The sequence below is a fragment of the Triturus cristatus genome, chromosome 8, assembly GCF_964204655.1.
Source record: "Triturus cristatus chromosome 8, aTriCri1.1, whole genome shotgun sequence".
Taxonomy (NCBI): Eukaryota; Metazoa; Chordata; class Amphibia; order Caudata; family Salamandridae; genus Triturus; species Triturus cristatus.
In genome coordinates this window covers 21,072,911-21,100,354 of record NC_140591.1, presented here as the reverse complement: position 1 = coordinate 21,100,354, position 27,444 = coordinate 21,072,911, and the positions used below count along the sequence as shown (strand labels likewise).

The 27,444-nt window shown below is 44.8% G+C and overlaps 2 protein-coding genes across 3 annotated transcripts in view; one reads left to right on the top strand and one right to left on the bottom strand.

Annotated features, from left to right (window-relative positions):
- NDUFV3 (NADH:ubiquinone oxidoreductase subunit V3) overlaps positions 1-24,719 on the bottom strand; it is a 77,041-nt gene extending 52,322 nt beyond the window's left edge. Inside the window, exons 1-2 of the mRNA XM_085620752.1 lie at positions 24,564-24,719; positions 6,349-6,442 (exon numbers count right to left, since the gene is read on the bottom strand). Of these exons, the coding sequence (XP_085476878.1) occupies positions 6,349-6,442; positions 24,564-24,686 (217 nt within the window). The 5' untranslated portion in view covers positions 24,687-24,719. The remainder of the gene's footprint in view (positions 1-6,348; positions 6,443-24,563) is intronic.
- Positions 24,720-24,805: 86 nt separating this feature from the next.
- WDR4 (WDR4 tRNA N7-guanosine methyltransferase non-catalytic subunit) overlaps positions 24,806-27,444 on the top strand; it is a 104,030-nt gene continuing 101,391 nt past the window's right edge. The window contains exon 1 of one of the 2 annotated variants that reach the window (XM_085620753.1): positions 24,806-25,144. In XM_085620753.1, the coding sequence (XP_085476879.1) occupies positions 25,059-25,144 (86 nt within the window). In that variant the 5' untranslated portion in view covers positions 24,806-25,058. Of the gene's footprint in view, positions 25,145-25,311; positions 25,353-27,444 lie in introns of those variants that run through there. The other variant, XM_085620754.1, reaches the window with a different exon arrangement.

The following is a 27,444-nucleotide window of genomic DNA, read 5'->3' as shown; positions in this document are numbered from 1 at the left end:
ATAAAAGGCATTGTAATTTTACAATGCCAATAGCTCAAACTATTATAAATGCGAGACCTATTGCATTGCAAATGCTTGTTCCTAGTTGCGATCACCCCACAACCCCTAGACAGTGAGTTGGAACGTTCTACAGCCAAAAAAACTTGCATTATTTCTACACTAATAGGGTGGTGATGAGAACACATTCTTCGTTCCTCCCAAAAGTTGTCCATGACTTTCACATAAATCAACTACTACCCTGCCCACTTTCTTTTCCAATACACACACTGCAGCAGAAGACACAACGTTCCGTTAATTATGGCCAAATCAGACAGGGTCTAGCCATGGCCAAACAATCTATTGCTAGATGGATAGTAGCCTGTATCACTTCATTTTATCAATTAGGGAAACCACAAGAAAGGAACCTACTACAGCTCAGATTAGAAATCTACCAATTCCCGACAATTGCATGGCAACAACATGGAAGTCGATTCACAACAAACGACTGTTTGAATCTAAACATGTTGGCTAAAGGTAAAATTTACTGTGACACCCTGAGAATTCTCTTAAAAAATAAAAAATCTTTCATTTTTATATAATGCAGCGGTAATAACCATAACCACAGCACACCAGGTAGGTAAAGGAATAGTGCCCACATTACAAATCGGAAGTCTCATTCCGTTCCCAAGGAAAGATCAATGGGTGCATGTGATAGCCAACCAGAAGCTTACCCATGCCCTACCCGGAGCCCCTCCCCCAGCAAGGGGCTACTGTTTGGAGCCATCACTATCACTGCCTGAGCCAGTATCTGGGCCAAGATCCTGCTACCAAGATCCCGCCACACAAGCTTATCGTATCCCACCTTATCATCCCTCCTGCTAAGTTTCAGGTGAATCTCTTCTGCCAGCTTCATTCTGTCATATTTTAATGCCAATATTCTATCTCCGGGGTGCACTGACCCATTCAGGTGATGCCACCCTACGCCTAGCAAGAACCAGCAGCATCTACAAGTATAAGCCATCTTGCGAACTTTAGGTCTACTAATATCCTCCAATAAACAGCATTGAGGTGTTATGGCGGCCTGTAATGAAGTAACCCTGGTCCAAAAATCCTGTACTGCACGACAACGGTAGGCCAGATAAGTCAGAGGTGGACATCCCAGAGTATGCGGCGAGCAGCAAAGGGACATAGAGCGTCAGAAGTATTGGGATTTGGAGCACGCAAAAGAAAACGGACAACACTGGGCAGACTAAGAATAGAACGTCAGGAGAAGCTGGAGAGAAAGCACAGCAGGACTAAAAATGGCACTGAGAAGGTAATTTAAAATGCCTTCTTTTGTGCAGAATCAGAAAAGCATTAATATCCCTAGCAGCACTCAGATGTTAGGCTGTCAAAGTCTACGGAGATAGGACGAGACATCAGCAAAGAGAAAACTATAGATAGAACTAAAGACACTAATAAAACACAGCAAGAACCATGAAAAACAGTGCACTCTGTAGAAAAGGTACACAGAAGAGTCTCGGATGTTAAAGACTAGAGGACAGACAAGCAAGGCACCAACAATCCACTCTTCTTGGATAGACGTGCAGTAATTCACTACAGATGCTTTCTAGCTACTCCAAGCCACTGCTGCACCAGGAGACAGAGGTCTGTGCTAAAAATGTAGAGCTGTTTGGTGCATCTTTTCTAAAGCAACTACCATTTATTATCCATATAACTACTGTTTGACAAGAAACAATGAAATGTCCTTTTTTTAAAATTTTATTTTCATTGTGCAGAACGGGCACACAAATGCCTGAAGTAATTGATAAACTTACCTATGAACAGCTCCAAAATCTTGAATACTTCCAAGCCTGAATTATATAAACCATAGTTTGCCTTCAATCCAGAAAACAGGAAAGATTTTTCAAGCGATTGTTTTTGCAGCAGTAGCAGCAGCTCATAGGATGTGGGATCTCAACCTTCATTAACTTTGCACTAATCTATGAAGATAGTGGTTTTAAACCAGTGACCCAAATACCAGCTTCTTGCTTCTCTAAGGGTCCTTGCTCTTATAGATCCGCAAAGTACAAGTGCAATTTGGTCTTATGCTTACAAAATCTAAAATCTGAAGTGGTGTTACAGGGGCACGGACCAGTCCTTTAACTAAGCATCTTCAGGTCTGCTGAATCCTCCTCATCTAGCAAGTGCAGCTACTTAGAAGTACAGTGAAATGACAATCACCATCATTTGAAGAAAGACTCGGAACAGAATAAATTGTATGCTGGTGTCCCGCTAGGGCACAGCCCTGCAGTGGTTGTTCTGCCTTTGATGGTCTATCTTAGAATAGAGCTGAATGAAGGGGACAGTCAAGCCCTGATCTTAACAGAACTTCTCAGTATCTTCAACAGCTGCAGTCATCCCCTATTACTGCAGCATCGGAATTAAATGGGAGAACACAACCAATTTGGTTTAGGTCGAGTCTTTTCACTTCCTCCAAGTTAATCATCTTGTATAGCTGTTGCCGGAGGGGCCTGGGGTTGTTTTCCGCAACTCCACCACTACGCTCCCCTTTTTAGTTCCATTCGTACGCGCTGGCAAGAATGTTGCCCATGCACCAATTTCAAGGACACACCCGACACCAAACTTACTCCTCGACTTAGGAAGGATGTTGGGCATTAGTTGGTCAAGTCTACCAACATTCCCAAGAATTGTCACAGGATTTTTAATACAGTGAGAATGGATATCATGTGGATGACAAAAGAATCCCCCATGGCATACAAGCCTATGGACTAAAGACTTACACCGCCAGAACTGACATGTTGGCAGGCTGAAATGTATCCACATCCAACTAGGCAATCACATAGAACAATTCCAACTTTTAGACCAATTCCACTCTGGCTTCCAACAAGGACATAGCACTGAGTTGGCTCTAAAGCACATAGCAAATGATGTGCTAAAATGCTGGATCACAATGAATCTTTCCTGCTAATTTTCCTCGACTTATAAGCTTTTGACAGGATTAAACATGAAAGCCTCCTAAACATATTGAAACGTAGGATGGGCCTATCTGGGTCCGTCTTTCATTGGTTCACCTCCATCGTCTACAACAGATCCCAACGAATCAAGGTAAATCAGTCCTTTTCCAATTCATCACCTGTCACACTAGGGTACCCACAGCAGGGTTCAACGCTCTCACCCACCCTCTTTAACCAGTTCATGGAGCCACTAACTGAAATTCTGAACCGCTCTAACATCCACTGTCACATGTATGCAGACGACACCCAATTGTACTTGAAAATCTCTTCCCCTGAAGATATCCGGTCTCTTAACACAAATTGTCGGAAAAAAATCATAACTGGCTGACACGCAACCACTTCAAACTAAACGCTTAAAAAACAGAATCCTCTTATTCGCTCCACTCAAACAGGCATCCGATATCCGAGAATGGATGAAGCAACTAACAGCTCTTAATTGCCTTCCGCACATTATAGATTCCACAAGATCTCGAGGAAAAACCCTTGACAAGAACTTGAACACGCAGTAGGGAATAAGTACTGGCACTAAAGGAGCCAACGTACAAATGAACAGCCTAAGGAATTTAAAACCCTTCCTCCCCCTCGAAGACTTCAAATCAGTTGTTCAAGCCCTAGTGATTTCCAGGTTGGACAACGGAAGTGCAAACCTATGCGGCCTACCTAGATCAACTGTGGCTTCTTGGAGGGCTTCTCTTAACTCTGCTGCAAGGCACATCCCAAGATGTAAAAGATACAACCACGTCACTCCTGATCTACAGGTTCTAAATGGACTCCCTTATGAGGCACGGTTTGAGCTAAATATTGCATGCATGACCCATAAAGCCTTACACTTCAACACCCCAAGGTACCTTGCACAATCTTCTAGAAGCTCTAGCACCTTACGGCTGAAACCACATAAATTCTATAAAAAGAAAACTTATAAAATCGAGCCTTCTAGGGTATTGCCGCGAGAATCTTGACCTCTCTTACCCCAGAAATCAGATTGGTCAAAGTGCTATCAATGGACATATTTTTGCTTTAAGGCTCATGTTCTATAGTAGCTAGCCACATTAGGCAATATTTGCTATACCAATGTAAAGTATTGGACTTCTGTGATCATGTATATTTCGATTTAGAGGGGGCATGGACTCTGGTGGCCTCCTACCTCATTTTGGGTCCAACCCATCCGGTTTTGCTCTAAATTCTGTTATATGTTTTAAGGTTTCTTCCTTCTTGACCTTTTGAAAAGCGTTCTGATCCCCTCTTGGGTCCTATTCTCACTGTATAAAACTTTATAAATAAAAATAAATAAAATATCCAGGGGTTTGTAGCTTTTTTGCACCGTCTAAAACTTCTAATTATACACTAATGACTTTTGCCTTTACTGCCTTCCCTTGGAGCAGGGCTCTCCAACACATCGTTGGCGATCTGCCAGTAGCTCGTAAGCTGCCACTGAATAGCTTGCACATGATAATTGCCTGTCAGGGGGCTTCAGAATATATAGCTGTCTATCAGATAAGGCAGCTATTTACAGGACCTGAAAGTTGATGATGCAGGTTACTCTGCAGAAAGAAAAATACTTACCTTTCTCGTTATCGTTTGCCATTTCTTCCTTGCTTTTAAGTTTTCCTTCTTTTTCTTGATGCATCTCCTCATCCTTGCTTTTCTTCTTTCTTCCTATCTGTTTACACTTTCTTTCCCTATGTCTTTATTTTCTCACCCTTGGTTGTGTATTATTTTTTCTTTCTTGTCTCTACTTTACCATTCTCCTTTTTCTTCTTTTCCTGCTTCTTTCACTAGCCTTTATAAATGATTTCCTTTTTCTTGAATTCTTTCTTCTTCCAGTCTCTCAGTGTATTTCCTTCCTCCCCTCTTTCCTGATTTATCTCCTTCTCAACTTCCTTTGTTTTGTCCTATTTTGTTCACCCTGTGGTTTCTTGTTCTGGTCTTTTCTCTTCTTTCCCTCCTTTCTTTCAGTCTTAGCTTCGTCTTCATCTTTACTCCCGTTATTCTTTCTTTTTCTTGTATTTCTACTTTTTCTCTCTTTTTCCTGTCTTCGATGCTACTGTAATTTTTTTTCCTTGTCTCTACTTCATGTTTATTTTCTTTTTTCTACCTTACCTTAATTTCTCTCACTTTTTCCTTTCCTTACTTTCATTCCTTTTCTTGTTTTTCTTTCGTGTGCCTTCTTTCTTTTCTGTCATTCTCTTCCTTATTTTATTTCAATTTCTTACTTTGTCATTCTTTCTCCTAATTCATTCCTTTCACTGTTTATCTTTTCAGTCCTCTTATTTTCTCCTTAAATTGGTACTTCTGTAATTGTCTTTCTTTTGCTACTTTCTTTTTTATCTTTCCTTATTTTTTTCTAGTTTATTTTTTTTGCTTTCTTTCCGACATTCTCTGCTGCTTTCTTATTTTTCTTTCTTCTGCTATTGCCTATTCCCTCATTATGCTCTCCTTTTTCGCTCACGTTCTCTGCCTCCCTTTCTCTCTCTCTTTCACCCTTTGCTGTCTCAAGTGCGAAGGGACAAAATTGATCCTCAGTGACCCCAAATGTAAACCTTTTGCGATACAGCTCCTGTGCCATTAACACTGCATGTTCCCTGTAGCAGGAATAGAGTACTCTTGGGGCAGTGTTTGAGGTTTTTTGGCGTCAGTGTTATCAAATCCCTATATTAGGCAGATGGTCTTCAATGACCATAGGAAAGGCTGGGGACCCTTGCCTTTGAGACTCCAAGCATTGTGCCATTTCGTTGTTGCCGGCACTGCTGCATTTACCCATGTCCACCTGTGATGTCCACAGGTTCCAAAGAGAGACGGATGTTGCTGCTCAGCTTCTTTTAAATCTGAAGAAAACGGATCACAATGATTCTAGTCCATTTTTTCTGGATACATTTGTGAAAAATGTAAAATTAATTCATAGTACAGATTCATAATGACAATTCTCTCTTTCCATCTGACTTGTGCTTTTTGAGTAGACACAGCAAAATGTTGGATAATTCTGTCTGAGAACTGTGTTTCCAGTGTCGGTTTCATGAATCTTACCTCCGGTGGGTACTGTGCTACTCTGTGCTCTTCTGCTTTTTGCAGCCTAAGATTCCTTTCAGGTGTGAAACGGCTACACACGAATATAACGCTCAAGGCTGAAGTGCTACATTCTATAAAGTTCTTAACGCCATTCACTGCAACTCGTTGAATAAACTCACTGACAGACGCCAACTCGTGTTAGCCCGGAAGCAAAAGACCATACTGCAAATTACACCTGAACTCTCCTTGCTTGTGAAACGCACATTTTTGCCAATGTGATCTCCACAGCTTTCTCCTGGTACCCCCACCCCTCACCGACAGTACCCCCCCAGTCAGTTGTCCTTACTTTTTGTGGGCTCCTTCTTGGGGCGTCCTGATTTCGTGCAGAGTGAGATGGAGGGATGAACAGCTCTAAAGCTCCATGCATCCAGCTGCAGAATCTGAAACAAAACAAACATTGTGGTATTTCCAGGATTTTAAAAGTCACCTACCATCAACTAAATGCACTGCAAGTGGGTGAGACACTGAATCCTTCCTAAAACCTGTGGGCATTTAGAAGCCCTGTCCTTGAGGGTCTTCAATGCTCTCTCCACGTACCCTTACCCACCAAATGTGCATCCCCCAATATCAGCTTGCTACAACCCCGAGTGATCCTGTGGCATTCCTCCACGCTCCATTGGATGGCGCACTGCATTATTGAGTGCACACCACAGAGTTCTCTTTACATCTCCAATACTCACCACTGCATCCCTTAATTCCTCTAACTCCATTTCCTATATTACTCACACCAATCCTTATTGTCTTTTGGTGCATCTGCACTACCTCTCCCACAGAATCACGCAGTGCACCCCTTTTGCCTCTCACTATATCCCCAACATCCAGCACTGAGCTCTCTTGCCTCTTTATTTAGGATTGTATTTAGGTACTTCACGTCACCTAGTCCACGTTAAAGCACTGACAGGAACAGGTAAAACAAACATTAAGGTTTTAACAAAAATAAAGTTACAATTCAGCTGGATCCCTAAGATATCCCTAAACTGCACACTCTTTGGCCACTCCTAATACGATTGTAACCTTAACTGATTCCTTAAAGAAAGGTTTGGTGGTCAGGCGTTTCCTCAACAGATTACCCCTTCTGCATTCCACGATACCTTTTCTACTCTATCCCACATGGCATCATGAAAACTCTGCACTGCATTTCTTATCACAGTGGATTTCATTGTAGGACTAGAAGGGCAGAAAAGAATGTGTTGGTCTGTGAGGTTGGCCGCTCATTTTCAGGTGTGTGAATAACATCTATTGGCACGGTTTCTAACCAAGCAAATTGTTTGGAATTCATAAGATTGAACAGACCCAATAAGTGCCAAACGGGAAGAAGCCGTGAGGGAATTATTTAATTTTTTAGACTTTGGCTGTACTGCTCAAAATGGGACTAAGAAGAGAAGACCGAAAAAAATAAAAGTGACAAGAGCTACTGGAAGCTCAGAATGGAACCAGAGCGATAAAATCATGAAGTGAGTCGCCCCATATTTGGGACACGAGAAAGAGAATAACTGAAATACTGAAAACGTACGCAACACTTGTAAAGAAGTTAAATGGGTTAAGATTTACAAGACATCCAAGAACAATAAGACAGTTCTGACATACCAGATTGTGGGATTGGTGCTGTTGCTGGTAAAATGTAGAACTAAGATTAACTGGACTCAGCCTAGTGGTCCCTCTTTAGAACTGTGGTTTCGGGATGCCCGGAAATGCTTATTGGCCGGGGAGATATGGCTTACCATGGTGCAAACTGATGACAGGGACCCTGAAGACATTCAGCGCTGGAGCACAATGGGAGACGCCCTACTGGAGAAAGATCTCGACTCGCCATTGAGAACATACCGAAGCATGGTATACCTCCTGGATGGCCAGCCCGCCTGAGCTACTCATAAGAGGAAAGTGAGCCAATGCTTGCTGTAACTGGGCACTACTTTAGATTGGAAGGACATCAGATGTGTTGCATCGATGTTGAATTGTGCTGGACATCTTTATGTGGAAATGCAGTCATTGTTGATATGATGTTGTTAATGTTTACGAAATGAAGAAAACAAATTAAAAAAAGAAATCCGTGCCATTAATACATTGGGCACCACAAAAACCACACTGAAAGAAACTTTCTAGTTTTTGGTAAGGACCACATTGGATGTGATGTTGAACCAGGAGCTGCGCAATCTCTTGGTTGCAGAAGCAGCAGAAATTTTAATGACGCACTAATTTTTGTTAATGACGCACTGGAGAAAAAGTTGGTAAGCAGTGCAAAAACATTGAAATGTTTGTTATCCTCAATGTGATGCCCCAAATGCGACGGGCATGCCCAGACTTGGATCCCATGCTCACTACCACATGGCTCAAGCTAGAACTCACTAATTCAACTGTTCTGTGGTTGCTTGCATTTCTATCTGGAGGGGACCTGGGATGGTGGTTCCTATTGGACTGTTCCCAGTAGAGATGGCCGAATTAACCAGTACATGTGCAGAACGTTTCCCAAAATTGTAAAAAAAAAAAAAAAAAAAATCACAGAATGCAGCTGTTGGTCTGAGGTATTTGAGTATTTATACACATGAATTGTGCAAGAGCATTTAAGCTACTTTCTTAACTGGTTGCTCCCCTTCTTTTACACCATTAGTGCCAATTTGCCCCCATGCCATGTGAAAATGACTGACAATCAGTAAAGGATTAACTAACAGCACTTCATATGCTGAATCATTTGAGCTTATACTCAAAGTTGTATAGGTAAAACGACAAGTCCCAAAAGAGTTATGCATGGAATGTGGCCACTTTGCAGCCACACAATCCAGGTACACCTTTCCACTGCATTAAGTGTAGTTCATGTAGACATCTTTTTAGGCGATGTCTTAACATATGTTACTTGTGTGCTGGTATGCGATAGTGTACTCAGTAAGTGTTTAGCTTAAAATACATTTCTTCGTAGGCACATTATTCTACCCTCTTACATTTTATCCAAGGACCAAGTACACTTCGGAAACTGCCCTTGCATATTATTGTCTGTTCGGAGACAGCTTTGAATTGGTCAACAATGACAGCCAGATCTGAACTCAGGAACAGTGCGAATGAGTCCAAGTTTTAATTATATAAACTGCCTTAAGCTTTGGTTCGGCAGAGGAGCATTTCCATGGATTGTCGAGGTCGCCCGTGCCTGAATTCTACCACAGATGAAGAGCATCACTACTCCGCGAGGGACAGCGGCCTGTTCTACACCAGACTCAATCAAACATTTGTAGAGCGCACTACATACCCGTGAGGGTCTCAAGGCGCAGGGGGAGCGCACTACTGATCGAACAGTCAGGTCTTGAGTAGTCTCCTGAAGGTCAGCAGGCCTTGGGTCTGTCGTAGGCTCAGTGGGAGGGTGTTCCACGTCTTGGCGGCGAGATGGGAGAAGGATCTCCCGCCAGTGGTTGTTCTTCGGATGCGCGGAATGGTTGCGAGTGCGAGGTCGGCGGAGCGGAGCTGGCGGTTGGGGATGTAGAAGGAAAGTCGTCTGTTGAGGTACGCTGGGCAAGTCTTGTGGAGTGCCTTGCGTGCGTGGATGAGGAGCTTGAAGGATATCCTCTTGTTGACGGGCAGCCAGTGCAGGTTTCTCAGGTGGGGGGTGATGTGGCCGTGGCACGTCGAGGATCAGTCGTGCCGAGGCGTTTTGGATGCGTTGCAGTCGTTTGATGAGCTTGGTCGGGGCTGGCTTCAGGATGAAACACACACAGATAAATGGGAACGTTAGACCACTCCAAGGTGTCTCGCAGAACCGCATACACCCTATTCTCTTTAGGATATGTAGGAGTACAACTATATGTATTCCTATTATCAGTTCAATAATTAAAATGGTTGATTTATCTTTTTCACCAATCTTGTAATGCTGATTACAATGTTCTGCTTCTTCTACTAATCACTGCAGTGCATATATTTTGAAACAAGAATCTAAATGCTTTAATAAATGTTTGAAATGCCACTTTGTGTATTTCTTGTATCTCCCTTTGGGCATGCATGAGTTAATAACAAATGGGTAGATCTGGTTCTACGATTTCCTTGGGGGAATTAGGGTTGTCATGTTCTGAGGTTGCAACCACTATCAGGTAACCTGTGAGGTTTAGGGGTCCAGATGGCGCACCATAAACTAGCCAGGAACCAGATCAACATTTTCTGACGATATGAGAGGACGTAGTCTCCATAGTTTTGACGCTTATGTTGCCCAAACACACATTCTTACTTAATTAGTAGGAACCGTCCAACACACTGCTGTGCTGCAGCATACATAAGAGATGCAAAGGTGACTTTACAAGTTTCAACGGGCAACCGGAGAAATTCCGCCACTTTGCTAGACAGACTTGGGGATAATCTGGGAGGCCATGAGTAAGGAGGGGGTGAAAGTATATCACATATACTCCATTGGTCAAGCTTAAAAACACTATCTAAGATATTGAGGCCTTTCACAACAGAACTACTTAATAATTCTGGTTGCTTTACACAAGATATATTGTTAAGTTTTAGGTTTTCACAATCTGACATTTGTAAATTTAGCCTTGGTTGGAAGGGGTGAATTAAAAACGCAAATAGTGTGCCGGTATGGAACTCATACTGTTACGGAGTCTTTGGCATTGCTTCAAAGCTACCTGTAATCACACGCGAAAATGTAGTCAAATTCACAGAGTTCATTTTAAGATTATGCTATGCAAAACTTTAAGATTAAATGTTACGTTTGGCTCATAGAAACCTAGCGCACGAGCAAGGGTCTCTATCGTTTACTTTTATTTAAAGGTTGCTGCCTACATTTACGGGGCCAGAAAACCTTGCTAATCTGGAGAGGAGGGGTTTCATCAGACATATTTCAAGCAAATGTTCTCCGGGAAATAGTTTGGACCTGTGGTGCCTGATCATGGATTTTGTAGATTTGGTGTTTGATGTATAGGGTCATCGTTTTTAACTTGTTCTGTACAAATAAAGGCACTAAACCCCAATATCCAAATGTCCTAGTATCAGTCACCAAATATTGGGGGGTAGTCCACCTCAAGACAGGGGAAACAAGCATTTGCAATGCAATAGATCTCATATTTACGAGAGTTTAAGCTATTGGCATTGTAAATGACAATGCCTTTTATTTATGTTTTAAAAACAAAAATAAAAGGCATTGTTATTTGCAATGTCAATAGCTCAAACTTGTGTAAATGCAAAACCTATTGCACTGCAAATGCTTGTTTCGGATAAGCTCTTATTGCAGGGAGCTAGGGTGTGCACAGCACACATTCAGCCACTCGAAGTGCATTGCCACGGTGCAGGGGGCACCAGCCAGTGGTGCAGCAGGCGGAAACCACAAGAGTACAGTACAGATTTTAGGCCTAGAACAACAGTGACGTCAGCTGCCAAAAGAGATGTCGAAAACGGGTATTTTTTTCTTGTGACTCCTGGAAAACTTCATGTTTTGTAACGTTGGGAGGGGGCGGGGGGTAGCTCCGAGTCCTTCTGGGACAGACGACTAGAAGAGCTGGGTCTAAGAGGCCTTAAACAGGGGATGTGCCGTGGGGGCGGGGCAGTGTGACAGAACGTCCCTGACTTGACACAAGGAGAAAGCGCAGACGAACCACCCTCTTCTAAGCGCTTACCTTAAGTGCAAATACCCATGTACTGCTGTGTAACCTTTAGGATAAGTTGACACTTCTGCCAATTGAAGTGGTCATTATATTCTTGAATCATTAAATGTTCTGCGGGGGATGAAAACCCAACCTGTGTACTGGTAAGTGGCTGCATTGCAGAGGGTCACAAAGCGTAAACTTGGTGCCAAGCCCCAAACACTGCAGTGAACGGATAAACAAGGAGTAATGGCCAGCGAGGCACGTGACCTCCGACAGGCGCAGCCTCATAAATCTGGCGTTGATATTTCATATGGAATATCGACAGGCGGGAACCTAATGCCGCTTAATACTTGCTGTGGCGCTCGTCCCCTACATTAGCCCTGTGATGGAGGTTAATCCCCCACTTGAGCTCCTAAAACCTGGCGCATAAATCACCTCGATAAATCACAGGGCCCAGCCAAGCGGCCACTGTGGGTGCCTTGGAGCAGGAAGGACCACCAGGGGCCTTGCGGTGCCTCTAGGATGAGGACACGGGAAGCTTGCGGGGCGGGGGCCCCTGTCCTCTGGAGAGGGTCCTTCACTGCAGGCCGGAGATCCATGCATACATTACCCTCGCCTCGCCCCCCATGACACAGGGGGGTCTCGGATTGATGTATGGACTGCCACGTTAGTTTATCAAGGAAGCATCTTTCTCCTTCCCATGACTGTTTTGATGAGCCCAGCAAGTGAGCGCTCAAGCTCATCGTCGGCTCACGTGCAGCGCAGCTTTTTGTCCATCTCCCTTGACGGAGGGGGGGCATGCTCTTCACACAACCTTGCACTGTCATGCACAATTCACGGTGGTGTGTCAGAGGCGGCCTGGTGACAACAGAGTGATGTTACTGCAGAATACAGGGCGGTCCTGTGTGAATCACTCATTCCGGGTCCATGCGTATGCAAGGGTGGAGGGCTGCTGGCCACTTGTCTACCGGTGGGATTACCAGAGAGAACTGACCATGGTGCCCAGAATGTGTGATGTACAAGGAGGGGCTGGCGAGGCGGCCCTGTCTATAAACAAGCGCGGTCCCCAAAGTGATAGCGGACCGCGCTATGTGTGAAAACAGTTTATACATATTAGAAAGGTTGGCATGCTTCGTGTAAAAAACCTCACAAAGGGCGCACAGACTAATGAAGGAGGCTTTGCGGCCAAATGAAACGCAGCTAATCACAGCGTTAACTCATCAGCTCCATTCACAGCTTTCCCCTCCTTATATTTGCATCGCGCTTCGAGGCAATGAAAAAAACAAAAGCGCGGTCCTGAAAGTGAAAGAGGACCACGCTGCAGCCGGAGCATGGGGACCTCTTATCTTTATGGGGTCATGTGTTTCTAATGTGGAGAGGTGTGGCTCACTGGTTAGAGGCGGCAGATCCGCAAGCAGAGAATCGGCCAGGGACCAGGGTTCAATTCCCGACGCGGCAGGGTCGTGGACCAGGGTAAAAACGGACTCGATAATTCTCGCCTCGGTACCTACTCTAACCAGGAACACACTCGGCAACTCTGGGCATTAGCTTGCCTCATCTCCACAACGGCCCCCCACATTCGCCGAGGATGCCTGGTTTCACCCTGGAGATACCCTGGAGGGACCATCTGACAGGGATAGCCAGGACGGGTTCCCCAGCGGTCTACAGCGCCAGGACGCCTCAGGGCAGCAGTGCGCTTTACAAGACACATACATTTACATTTAATTAGAAACACATGGCCTCATTTGCGACAGCAGCAAAGCAGGCGACCCAGTCCGGATCGGAGGCCAAAGGGAATCCACCAAAAACCTTCATTTCCAATGGCAGGCCACCATTTAGCATAAACGGTGACGCCAGCCTATGGAAATATGGTGCGGGGCTTCAAGCCCTTTTCTCAAACTCATTAACAATAAATCTCTCCGAGCGAGCAGCGCATGCGCTCCCACGCTAGGCGAGACCTAAAAATTAGGAAGCGGGAGTAGGAGCTATAATAGCCCGCCCATCACTGTAGAGGTCAAACATATGATACCTACCTACAATTCATCATATTATTTTGTCCCAGCCTTTGACTGGGACAAGGCAGGAGGACAGGGACCTTGCAGGACTCGTAACCCCACCATCACTGCTCTTAGACTCCCCTGTGGTGGGCACAGGCGAGCAAGGGAGTGTGATGCAGGAGGCACTGGGAGAAAGCTGGGATCCTGGGACCTCTCACATCTTAGAGATGGTAAGTTTATCTTACTTTGGCTTCTCCTACTATTTTCGGTCTTAAAAGTCAGGCATGTGGCTTTACACGCATGTGCACTACATTATTTCCGGGTCATTCCGCTTGCTTCTGTATTTAAAGAGCATGATGATAGGTAACTGGAGTCTTCTGTTTTATGCCATCATTTTGGGATTTCTAAACTTAGCAAAATGGCTAAACACGCTAAAAAGGCCAGATATCTTGAGCTCCCTAGGTCCGATTCCTCTAGGCCTGCTTCTAGAACTCCATCTCCACAAAGGAAAAGATCCAGAAGGCATATAAATGAAGATTTTGAGGAGAAATTAAAGAATAATATGAGAACTTTATCTCCACAAAGGAAAAGATACAGAAGGCATATAGATGAAGATTTTGAGGAGAAAGTAAAGAGAATAATATGAGAAGCTTTCTCCTCCCCTAAAACCAAAAACTCCGTCAAAGACGAATTGTAGTAAATGAAGATGCAGGGTAGCCATTAGTAAGGCGATACAGAACTCTTGCCTGAAATTACTTGTAGGATATGTGGCTCTCCTCATCCATCTACAAGGACAGCTCTTACACCAATACCACAAGACCCTCTGAAATTACAGCCATGAAGTCTTCAATTTATACTATCATCATGAAAGGAGCTATAGCCAGAGTACCCAAATCTCAGCAGAAAAGGGGAATTTATTCGAGAATATTTCTGGTGCCAAAGGTGACAGTAGGTTTCAGAATGTTGTGTGGAACAAAGAGGCCGGCGCGCAGTCTCCATTTTAGTTTCACGTTTCAGCTTTACATAATTTTCTAATAGTGACTTACATCTACACAATATTAAACTGAAGTTATTCTACATGCAGTTTATTTCTTAGTAAGCATTATTATCATGTTATTTGTACACTCAGTAGAAGCCTAGGAACATAGCATGCGATTACATTGAGCAGAGGAGCAGTTCTACTGGGATTGTCCTGGAACGTGAAGCACTGTGGCTGACTGCATGGCACACGTGCATTTCTTCTTTGGCTGAAACAGACTTATTGATTCTTCCATGGTCCTATCTTTGGATTTCTATTTCACTATTTTTCTTATTCCTTTGGGTTGGATTTGTTACAGTATTTTTTTTGCTCTTAAATGGACATTACCTTCCAGAATGCTGTGCTGCAGAACTGGAAGCTGAGGTACTGAAGCCTCATTCTTCTTCACGTGAAGTGTGATGAGACCCGTCCCTTGCGAACATTTCTGCAGTTCCTAGCTCTGATTTAATTGTTAGCGATAAGGCCCGTTTGATATTTTTGATCCTACAGAAACTCTGCAGATCTCTTGTGTATTTAGGGTGCCTATGGACGAGATTATTACTCCTGATTCAATTTCAGATGAAAGGAATGCAGACACTATCAAGAGCATGCTTTCTGAACTAGAATCTTATACAGTATTTGAAACTGAATATATATATTTAAATTCTGCTAATTATGGTGAAATGTTTTGTTATCATCACTATGCCCATCACTATTTACATACAGCTACTATTCCATGTACATTTTCAATTACACACAATGGGAATATTGCCTGGCTCCACTAGTGGGTAGTTCGAAAACTTACTTGAAAACGTTTTCATATTTTTCTGGTCCCAGTCCTTTAGACCCAGTTTTGCTAATTTTACCTAAGAACAACTCAATAGCATGGACCAGAATGATTAATTTAAGTCTTCAATTTCAGGTTAGTGTGGCCAGTTGATATTAATGGTTGTAATGAACGTTTTTTTTTAACTCTTCAAGGGTTTTAAAGCTGGCAGACAAGATCCCCGATGCATGCAGTCTCAACATTCAGGGCTGGTTACCACCTATGGTGTAGGAAAGTTAGGCAAGCAATGTATTCCACCTGATCTGCAATTAAAGAACATATTTTTGTCCTTTCTGAAGACATGAATTTCAAAGATTTCTTCTTAAGTCCTACGTGATCAGGCTCAAAAAGATTTATATATGCTACTTACAATGAACTGTGAAAAATGTACCAGATAGAAGCTTCTTAACACTCAAGACAAATTGATAGGATTAATTTGGAAAAAGCATTATTGTTTCATCTGCATTCGATATATACAGATTGACTTGTCTCTCCTTCAGCATGGGCAAAGTTAGCTGAGATCGATTATGCAACTGAGTTGGACTTTGCAGGTTTTAAATTAAACCATGTGCCTTAGAAATATCTGAAAGCAACAGAATTGAGTTTGCCTTACAATTTAAAAAGCACATAGAGACTGATGGCAAGGAAAGATGCAACATACACAATGATAAATAAAGAGCGTTTATAGACATTGCCTTTCACAGTAGCCGAGACACCATCTGCTGTTTTGGTTAATACATGGTTTTATCACACTACCAATCTCAACCTTTCTGCTTGCATCTTGTCTGAAACACTTTCAGGTAGGCAGAAATTAAGCTTTAGGGGAGAGTTTTGTTTGAGAAGCCTGGGGGTTGCCCTTCGATTTCAAATGTGTGAGTGGGGAAACTGAAGTGTTCATAAGCAGAAACAAATGTGAAACTTAGTTTGGTCATTCACTAGTTTGTAAAGAGGTGACACTTCATGGAAAATGCAATACATCCATGGCCAATTTGGCACGTTGTCTGAAGGGCATCCCTGTCTCCTTAATTCTGCCAGTGTTAAATGTACTTTCAAATGGAAGTTATTTGATCCTAAAAGACCAAGGTTGCTGTGGGATAAAACCTGGGGTGCCATACCGGGTGACAGATTACAGGGCCGTGACTTGCTGTAATAATGTGCTATTTCCATCTGCTCACAAGATTAGGGAAGATACCATTTGGTCCTCAATTGAAATTCTTAGCATTAACTTTGATAAGTTAAGCTGACTGAAAGCCTTAATGTTTCAGAAGGATATTGAGTTACCATCTACTCGAGAAACGTTTGATCTTCAAGTTACACGGCCTTCCTCTGAAGTACAATTGCTCCTGCGCACAAACCTACTGCAACATTTAGGTTAACTTGTGCTCCATATATTTAATGCTTCAAATACCACAGGAGTGGTACACTTTTTGTTTTAAAGCAATTGGGTCTGGTTTTGTTAGCACTTTCCAGTGGATCCCAATGGATCTGGCAGAGAATACTCCCACTATGCTCTTGATAGGATAGATAGTGCTAGGTAGGAGTATAAGCATATAATCACATAGCAATGTTTTAATTGTTGAATTGTTTATCTTTTTTTTACCATTCTTGCAATGCTGGTTACAATACTTTATTTCTTCTGTCTAATCACTGAAGCACATTCTTTCTATACTAGACGACGATTATTTCAATAAACATTTTAAAATCCAATTTGTATATTTCTTGTGTTTATCTTGGACATACAAAAGTATACAACGAAAATGCAAGATCTGTGTCCACAATTTCCTTGTGGGAATAAAGAGTAGTCCTTTTCAAGGTTGCTGATACCATCTGGTACCCTGCGAAGGTTAGGGGTTAAGATGGGGCACTGTGAGCTAGCTGGAAACCAGGCCAGCATTTTCTGATGTGTGTGACTGAGTCCCCATATTCTGAAGCTTCTGTTGTCCAGATACACAGTCCTACTTAATTCGTAGGAACCGTATAACAAGAAAGATTATCAACCTGAAATACATTACAAGTGGATAAGGAAAATCTGCTTCTAAATGTAGACCCTCCAGAAGAGCTATCTTTTTATTCAACTACTAGAGCATTCTTGATAACCAAAGACCTGATGGAGGCTTTCTTCCACATACCTATCGAGGTATCTTACCAGAAGTATCTAAGATTTGCCACCTTGGGTAAGCACCATCACTTCCAGGTGATGCCATTTGGCATCAGATCTGCTCTGAAAGAGTTCACAAAAATGTTATCATTAATTTCTTCAGTACAACTCCAGGGTTTCCATGTATTATCATACCTGGGTTACTGACTCCAGACTGCCTTCTCCAGAGCGTTAACTCTTCAGGGGTTCGGCTTAAGGCAGGACTTCACATCCCAATAGAGACTGTTGATGAATATCTCAAACTGTTATCTAACACCTGCACAAAATCAGACATTTATAGGAGCTCGATCAGAACAGATCCAGGCATGGTGTTCCTTCCTTTAGAAAGAGCAGCGAGTTTAAGATCCTTTACTCATTTGCGGCTCAAACCCAGGCTACAGCAAGAACTTGGCTACAGGTTCACGGTCAGGTGGCTTCATGTAGTTTCTAGAACTATGGGCCAGGCTACATCTAAAACCTCCACTGATTCATCAACTCAAGTACTAGAAACTATAATCGAAATTCAAGAGAACTATTCCAGTAACAAATCAGATCTCTTATCAACTGTGCTGGTGGCTGAAGAATTGCTAGAAAAAAAAGATTCCCCTTAGCACCTTCGAGTCCATGTGTCGTTCCTACGGATGAGAGCTTGATTGGTTGGGGAGCAACTGTATCAGGATTATCAGCACTGTGGTAGATAATTGATCAAGTTCAGTCATCGAACTGGAGAGAACCACTGGCCATCTGGCAGTGGGCTGAGCTTAAAAACAAATATTTGATGGAGATCCGCCATGCTGGAACTTGGACAACTTCTCAAACTTTCCTCAATCACTAAGATTCAGGGGTTGGAAATTGTATGATGGTAATTTTGGACCAAATGTGCTTCAATTTGTATCTTGAGGAACTAAATTTTGTTAATTTGGTTACTTCACTTTATTATCTTATTTCACGATTAAACTGTGTTTGCATTTCATGGTGAAGTTTCATTTATTATACTATTACGCAGCCAGCAAACTATGTAATGACTGGGATGAGGATGCAAGGATAAATATCCTTATTACTTACTAGTAGTCTTCGTTATCCTTAGACCACAATGTCCTTGTCAAAGACACTAGAGACCCTCCCTCCCCCAACTGCTGGCCTTGGAAGGATCAGGATGAATTGAGGATAGTTGTGATATTTATTGACGGCCAAAAGCATGGGCGGTTTATTACGACTACTTCCTCTTCCTGATTTTTTACCTCTTTCATGAGGTGGGATATGCCTCAAAATTTAACAACTGTAATGAAAACATTACAGACTAAAGATAATGAAGACTGCAAGAAGAGCATTACCTCGCCTAGAATCATCCATACATGACAGCATTTAACAAAAGAAAGAGGGTCCAAAGGAAACAAGCATTTGCAATGCAATAGGTCTCGCATTAGTAAAAGTTTGAGTTTTTGGCGTAGCAAATATTAATGCAACATTACTAGCTCTAATTTTGTTACTGTAGACCTATAAAGTGTAGTGGGGTACAGTGAAGTGGTGTAGTATAGAGTAGAGGAAATTATTATTGAGTGGAGTTGAGTAGTTTAGCGTGGAGTGGTGTTGAGTAAAGTGGAAGAAAGTTTATAGAGTGGGATTGTGTGTGCTTGTATTATGATTGGGATTGTGTGTGCTTGTATTTTGGTAAAATATAGTAATATTACGTAGGAATGAACGTATGAGAAATATAGGTTGGTGGTACTACATTTGCTTTACCAATTTATTTATAATGTGTTTTGTTGTGCAAGGTGACTTTACTTGTAACTGCTTCTTTAGTTGCCTGTTTGGGCTTTAAGCAGTGCATATAAAACAAGCTTCACGTTTATTTCCAAGTTTATGGGATCAGTGTATCTGGTTTATGTCATTGTACCAGCCTCCCAATGGTGCTGGGTAAGATACTGTACTATTTGATATGCTGGCTTCAGGATCATGCACTACAACAGACTATTTGGAATTAGTGGTATTGTGCTACTTGTGTAATTTATTTTACCTGAGTACTGTGGTAATCTATTTTGATTGTTACCGGCCCTCATTTTGTAAACTATTATCCCAATCTGTGAAATCTTGGCACATCCCTTTATCTGACTGTCAAGTGACTAAGGCTGACTTATAATTTAGAGCACCTGGGATGAGCTATTGCTGACTCTCCCGATGAAAAGCCAAAACACAGTAACAAAGGTCGGTCCTCAGAGCGCGCTCAGTCCTTGCTCCCTTCTCAGCTCACATCCACCCATGCAGCCAGGAAGCAGAACTGGGATTGCTGCGTGGAAACTGCCCACTTAAAGATGTTGCTTTTTCCAAACTGAGGAATGGAGGGGAGTGGAGAAGGGAGAGGCGAGGAGCCTGGAGAGGCCGCCAGTGCAATGTGTCTTACAGGCTGGGTCCTCGGGCTGCCAATGACAGGAGTCAGAGGGTGGAAACTGTGGGCTGGGCCGAGAGCTGGGAAAGCTGAGGGAGGAACGTAGAGGCATTGGGAGGAACACGGACTGCTCGCAGCCCTCACTCACAGCACTGACACCCGCCACTGAGTGTATAGGAGCACAGGGTGACACTCACACACCGGGTGTAGAAACAGACTGCCCGCAGCTCACGCGCACTCTACAGAGACCTCGCGGTAGCAAAAAAATCCCTTGTGAGTGTACAGGGGGCGGCTGTGCCTAGGGCCCTCACTGACTGCTCCCTGTGAGCCGTCACTCTGAGGGAGCAAATGTGCCTCAGTGAGTGTATAGGAGCACGGGCTGTGCCTAGGGCCCTCAATGACTGCTACCCGCAAGCCCTCACTCTGCAGATGCCTCGTGGGCAGCAAACATCCCTCGATGAGTGTAGGGGGCAGATGTGCCTAGGACACTTACTGACTACTACCTACGAGTAGTCACTCACTGACCCTTCATAAAGAGTAGATAGAGAAATAAAAGAAATAAAAAGAAATAAAGCCAAGAAAATGGGCCAATGCCACACTGTCACTTTTCTTCCAAAATCAACCCATAATCTGTACAGAATATGAAGCTGAATCCGGGTTGTTTCTCGTTTCCTTGCTCGTTTAGTGATGAATTTAGTATTTAATTATTAACTATACATTTTACATTTAGTTTTAAATTACAGAAGAAACTATTTTAACCAACCAGGGCCTTGCCACCACTTTGGCCTCTGCCCTTTCCGTGCCATTGTTCTAAATGATCAGATTTCCTATTCCAACACCAATCCGGGAGCTAGGGCAAAGTGGTTCTAACAGTACCTTGTAGCAATGGCGAGAGCCCACATTTGACTTTCCCACCTAACTAAACACTTTTTAAATGAATCTCCAAAGTGAACACAATTCAAACTAAGTGTTTGAAACTATGTGCTCAATGTCTTTCCAAAGACCATTCAACTGAGTTGCAACGAAATTATTCAACACTGTCGTAACTGAAGGAGGGCTGAAGGTCCGACACACGAACGGATTTTTGGGGGAGGGGTGGGGGGGGGGGGGGGGGGGAGAATTTGAAAATCCAGTGACAATACACAGCAATCTTTCAGAAGCACACCAAAACGCGTGTACTAAACAAATACCACTCACTGTACATCGTAAGGCAGCACATACACAAATGCAATTTGCATGGATTAATCGGACTGTGTGTAATAGAGCAATTTTTATTTAGCAGACAGCACATACTTCCTCAATCGCCTCTGGCGCCTCAGTCAGAAGGCAGTAAAAATATTCTTAATGCTAAATACTGTAATTGGAGAAGAGAGGCCAGCCTATTTAGGACACTGTTGTCACTGAAAACAATAGTTACTCTAGCCTTATAAAAGAAAGCGCTGAACTGCTGACCACTGGTGGGGTGAACGCTGATAAAAGACCATGTGCAGCCACTCGGTGGGAGGCTGCGGTAAATGCAAACCATGGAATTGAATTCAATTCAAGAGAGATACCCTGCTAGGTCCAACAATAGACTTAAGCACGCCTCAAAGGTGACGGAATTAACCCAGATAACCAATCACAAAACCTTTTTCTGATGCAAAGTTATGAATGGAAAGTTTTAGCTCTGTGTCAATCGCACCTTTGCAGTGCCAAGGAGGCGCCCGGCTGGTTTAGCCCCCGGGGACTGTCTGCAGCCCCGCTGAGGGTGTGAGGGAGGCTGAATTGCAGTAAGGTTGGAGGCTCAACAAAATGTCCGACAAGTTCACATTCTTGCGCGGGGCGCCCCCGAATTAACTAAGGGTACGGTGGGTCGCTTCCAACCAGAGGCGCAACTAGAGCCAAATTTCGGGGGGGGGGGGGGGGGGCTGAATCTAGGCAGAGTGGAGCTGCAGGGGCTCTTAGAAGGGGTGAAACAACAGCGAGGCCTCATTAACATGCAAATGGTCTTTTTAAAGACCTGTGAAGTGCTCGGGCGCGGCTTCGTGTCTGCCCGGGAAGCGGTCTCATCCCGGGCTGCCACACACGACGGGGGGGGGGGGGGGAGGGGGCTGAAGCCCTTTTAGTTCAATGGGTGTTGCACGCCTGCTTCCAACGGCACAACTTCGTGCACCCCTGGTGTGGCGGGACTGTGCCTGGTCACACTGAAGCTTTGGACACTCACGTTTAACAGGCTGCTGCAAACACGTCAACCGGCTGTGTATCAGGGAAAGATACATTACTAGGAAACCCGGTGACATCACGACACCCGCTAAGAAGGGCTCCGGCACACCCGATGTATGTTTCACTCAGCGGCTATAAAAGGTGGATATGTGCACGGAAAGAGTGCAATCAGCCAGCCAAAAAGCAGACGAGCCCAAAGTGAAAGCGACGGTGACATTAAATAAAGGCGCTTAGCCATGCTGTGTTGGGAGGCGGGAGGGATCTGAAAGCGCTCGTGATGCTAAACAAATGAAGTCGCTTTCTCAGGCTGTGTTGGGAGGTGGGAGGGGCCTGAAAGCACCGGTGATATTAAATAAATAAAGGCGCTTTGTCATGGGGGTACTCTAAGTTAAAAAGGAACCAAGTGCTGGCACACATGGTCTCAAATATCCTGCCTTGTTCCGATAGGTGCTCATAATACGGACATATTCAAAAAAATCTTCACCCTGTCAAGAAGTTTCCGTCCTCTCCTTCTGGACAAAGCAGCAAGGACAATCGCATGTGTTAACAAGCGCGGCCCGGGCGAGCCTCACATACAGGAAGGGGCCGCGAGACGCGCTATGTGGTGGGGGAGGGGGAGGAGCATTGAGGCGCAAAAAAAGCAGGCTGGCTGGCGAGTGGTGTGCGATGTGCGCGCACCATGACGAGAGAGGAAAGCCATATGGCGCCTCTGCTCGTCATTGTGCGCGTAATCGCATGCCCGTCGCCAGTGGGCTGAAGCGCTTCTATTGCTAAATTTAACAACACAGACTCTCTACAGCCTGCTTGCAGCTTCTGAAGTATTTGCCAATGTTCCGGCTGCGTGTGGTCGGCGGGCGCTGCCATTTTTAGCCGCCCTTCCGACGGCGCCGCGCTTTCCTCCTCAGCACAGTCGAACACTGCTATAGCGATGGCTCCGAGTGCCGCAGCCATTCTGCCATCATCACAGAATCAGTCATTGGGAAAACGGGCACAAACTGACCATACGCGACAACGATGGACGGCTTGCAGCAATTAGCGTTTTCCTGGTAAATCATACACGTTTAAAAGATGTCAAGCCCACTGCCGCATGCTCTGCTAAGAAAAACAGGCATGTTTATCAGTGTTTAAAAAACTGTACTACACAGGCCTTAGAAATAAAAGCAGACGCTCAGCTTTGCAGAGGGAACCAAGGCACGGCGATGTAGTGTTCGGAAAAAAAGTGGCCATTTAAGTAGTTAAAACTCGGGTATGTTTGCTCGAGGGTTTCCTCTGACTGGGGCTGTTAAGCCCTGGAGAAAAACAAGCCGGCGGAGCGTGGCGCGCGGGCGCTTGGGGGCGGGGGAGCGGACCCTGTGAAGTGTTCCCAAAAGGCGGATTGCATGGCGGCATGCGCGTGATTGTGCGCGTGCTAGCCATGCAATCCGCTTTTTGGGAGCACTTTTCAAACCCGCTCTCTATAGTCTCGCTTTGATAGCAAGGTCGAGACCTAAAAAACGAATGGGGAAATTATTGTTTTCCCATTGACTAACATTGATACGGAAAACAGCTTTAAAAATTGTGAGTCTCCCATCTGAATAGGGTATGTTGGCACGTACGTAGTGTGCACCCCACATTCCTTCTCCCACTTTCATATGTGCCACTGGCTGCACCCCACATTCCTTCTCCCTATTATATGTGCAAATGGCTGCACCGAATAGACCATCTCCCCCTTTTATCCATGGCACTGACTGCACCCCACATTCTCTCTCTTCCTTTTATCTGTGGCACTGGCTGCACCCCACATTCTCTCGCTTCCTTTCATCTGTGGCACTGGCTGCACCCCACATTCTCTCGCTTCCTTTCATCTGTGGCACTGGCTGCACCCCACATTCTCTCGCTTCCTTTCATCCATGGCACTGGCTGCACCCCATAGACCCTCTCGCCCTTACATCCGTGGGACGGGCATTGCCCGAGTGCCCCCGTTACCAATCCGACGTTGCCTCTCCCCCTTTCATCTGCGGCACTGCCTGTGCCGCATAGACCCTCTCCCTCTTAACTGTGGTACTGCGTGCACCAAATACACCCTCTCCCCCTTTCATCCGTGGCACTGGCTGCAGTGCACCCCACATTCTCTCTCTTCCTTTCATCCGTGGCACTGCCTGCACCCCATAGACCCTCTCCCGTTTTATCCGTGGCAGTTGGCGCACCCCACAAACGCTCTCCGCCTTTTAACTGTGGTACTGCCTATACCCCTTTCATCTGTGGCACTGGACCGTTTCCTTCATTCAATGCCTGCTCCCCGCTGTCTGTCAGCGGTTGGGGGGGAACACACATCTCGCTGCCACCGCCTCTGCTAGGTATGGGGGCTCCGCGCACCCCCTGTCACCCTCACCTTGCCTCCCAGACGCAGCAGTGAGGCCGCCATGGCTGACCCTGACAGCTCCGGAAACAAGGGCGCGAGGGGCGTACCGGCCCCAGCACGTGACAGGGGCTCCACGTGACCCGGAATGGCCATGCACGTGATCTATCCTACTGCCACGTGACACGCCTGCAGTCGGCGTTCTAGCTTACGCCTTAGGCCCACCTGCGGTTAAATGGCTGTGGCAGAGTCAGGCAAAACGGATATGCTGAAATGGGAAGCCAAACTAATGCATGTCTGTTTTTTCCCGTAAGCTGGAAAAAGAAACCGGATGAAGATAAACAGATGACGGTCGTCTCGTTCCTCAAACTGTAGAAGAAGCTGCGTCGTTTTCGCCTGACTGCAAAATGGCCGCCCCGGTGACGCTTCAAGCTGTTTTGTCGATGACGGCTTGGGCCGCGCGCCCAGAGAGCAGTGACGTTCAAATCCTCGCGCGCCGGTCGTGGGCTGGAAACGTGCGGTTGCGGCATGGCGACGCTGTCTCTGTGCGCAGGACGCGCGGCTGTCACTGCCGGTTCCAGACTGCTGGCCGCGAGCGTGGGGCACGAGGAGAGGTGAGTGGGCACGCGCCGGCGCGTGACCCGGAAGACCGTCAGGGACGGGTAGCAGAGCAGCGAAAGTGTGGAACCCCTCTCTCTCTCCCCCCATGGTCTCCCCACCTCCCGACCCTGCAGATGCTGACCGTGCCCGGGCACAGCCAGGTCCCTCTGAAGGAAGATGTATCACACGTAGGGCGAAGCGAAAAGAGCCCAGTGCATTCTGGTACCTGTAGTCCAATTCCTATTTGGAGTAAAGGAGACTGAAGGGCTCAGAATAGAAAGCAAAACTGCAAGTCCCAGAATGTTAATATACATCCTGCTGTGATTGGGTGATGGAGAGCTAAAGACCTTTAGATTGGGCAATAGTAACTGCTGCTTATGGTGCAAAGTATGTGCTTGTGACAACAAGCATGTATTTCCTACCTTTCGTGTCAGATCTTTTTCAATTCTATAGAGGCAAATAACTAAAAGTATTATTGTTATTTTCATTAAAATCGTTCCAAAATGAAATACAGTTAGAGTTTGTTAAAATAATAACTTCGTAAGGCTCTTAAATCTGCATCCCTACTGTAAAACCGAGTCCTGTTTTATGCAAGTAAATAAAAGGCAGCATAACGGGAGAGAAAGTTTGACAGTTCTATCTAAGGCAATTTAGATTCAGATTGTATGGGTGGAAAAAATGCACTGTGCAGGGGGAGAGACCTGTGCAAAAGGTGACTGGAGTACAAGTGCTGTGCGTAAGCCAGAGATTCAAGTCTAGTACAGAGTTTAATGGGCATGGCGCTTTAGCCCAGTCCCTGGTGGAGCCCAGAGGTCACTTCTGCATGAGCTGTGCAGACTGAATGAAGTATTTTCTTTAAGGCCTGGTCAACTCACTGTAGGTATTTTACTGTTCAGGAGGTTGCTCGAGGGTCCCCAGAGTTTCAACATGCTGTTATTGCTTGTCTGCAGGAGCAGACCCCAGCCTGGTTCCAGAGGCCCTGTGCCAGTGACTGCACACATTTAAAGTAGGCTTGCAGAGGCAGAAGGTGTGCATGGTGTCTTCCTTTAGTTGGCCACACAGCCTACTTTATTTTTTATTTTAAGTGTTATATAGCGTTAGCTTGACCCGTAGGTATCAGAGCGCTTTACATACATACTGTAAAGAAAAACAGACGGAAATTGCATTACAAAGTAGGCAGGCAGTAGGGAAGCAAAATCAGGGATAGAAAAAATACAGCATGGAAGATAAGGTGGTTAAACACAGTCCGATCACGAACTATCCTTGAATGTCAAGAGAGAGGAGTAAACTCGGATATTGAAGTCTAGGTTAGTTGACGTTGGTCAGGAAAGTATTTAAGGAGATGGATTTTCAGGTCCCTTTTGAAACAGGAGAAGGAGGGGTTGCATCTGAGGACTCTAGGGAGAGCGTTCCACATCCTGGGAGCGTTGCCAGAGAACGATCGGTATTGTGTGGTTTTCTTTTTCAGTTTCGGAGGAATAAGAAGGAGTGAGTTGGAGCTTCTCAGCGTTCTGGGTTGACCTGCTCTTACCAGTTTGTTGTTCAGGTAGTTAGGGGCCGGAGAGTGAAGGGTTTTGTGTGTGATGCAGGCTAGTTTGTAAATACACCTCCCTTCCATGGGGAGGGAGTTGAGAGCTGGAGTGATGTGTTGAAATCTTTTTACTCCGGATAGGGGTCGAGCGGCCATGTTCAGCACTGCCCTTAGAGGGGCTAGTTGAGCTTTTGGAGTCCCTGTTAGGATGGCGTTTCCGTAGTCGATTTTAGAGAGAACTAGGGATTGGACTACTGTCTTGAGGTCATCATGGGGAGGAAAAGGTTTCAATTTCTTGACGTGTTTTAGAGAGAAAAGAGCACTTTTTGCAGAGTTTTTGATGTGGGCCTCCATAGATAAGTTCTTGTCAAGGGTGATGCCTAGAGACTTAACTGAGTCGAATAGGACGATGGGGCAGTTTAGGGCGATCAAATTCTTGAGCCACTCTTGGATTGGACGATGGTTGCTTTTGGGAGAGAATAGGATTAGTTCAGTTTTATCTGGGTTGAGCTTTAAGTGGTTAGCGTTGAACCAAGTTTGGATCTCGGTTAGAGTGGCATTGAGGTGTTGGATGTCGCTGGGAGACTTGATTTTGAAATAGATTTGGGTGTCATCAGCATAAAGGTGGTAATTCACTCCAGCTTTTTTCAAGATGATTGTGAGAGGCCCCATGAAAAGATTGAAGAGGGCCGGGGAGAGTATCGAGCATTGCGGAACCCCAAGTGTGACTTTTGTTGGCTTCGAGAGACAGGAGTTGATTTTAATTTGTTGCGAGCGGTGTTG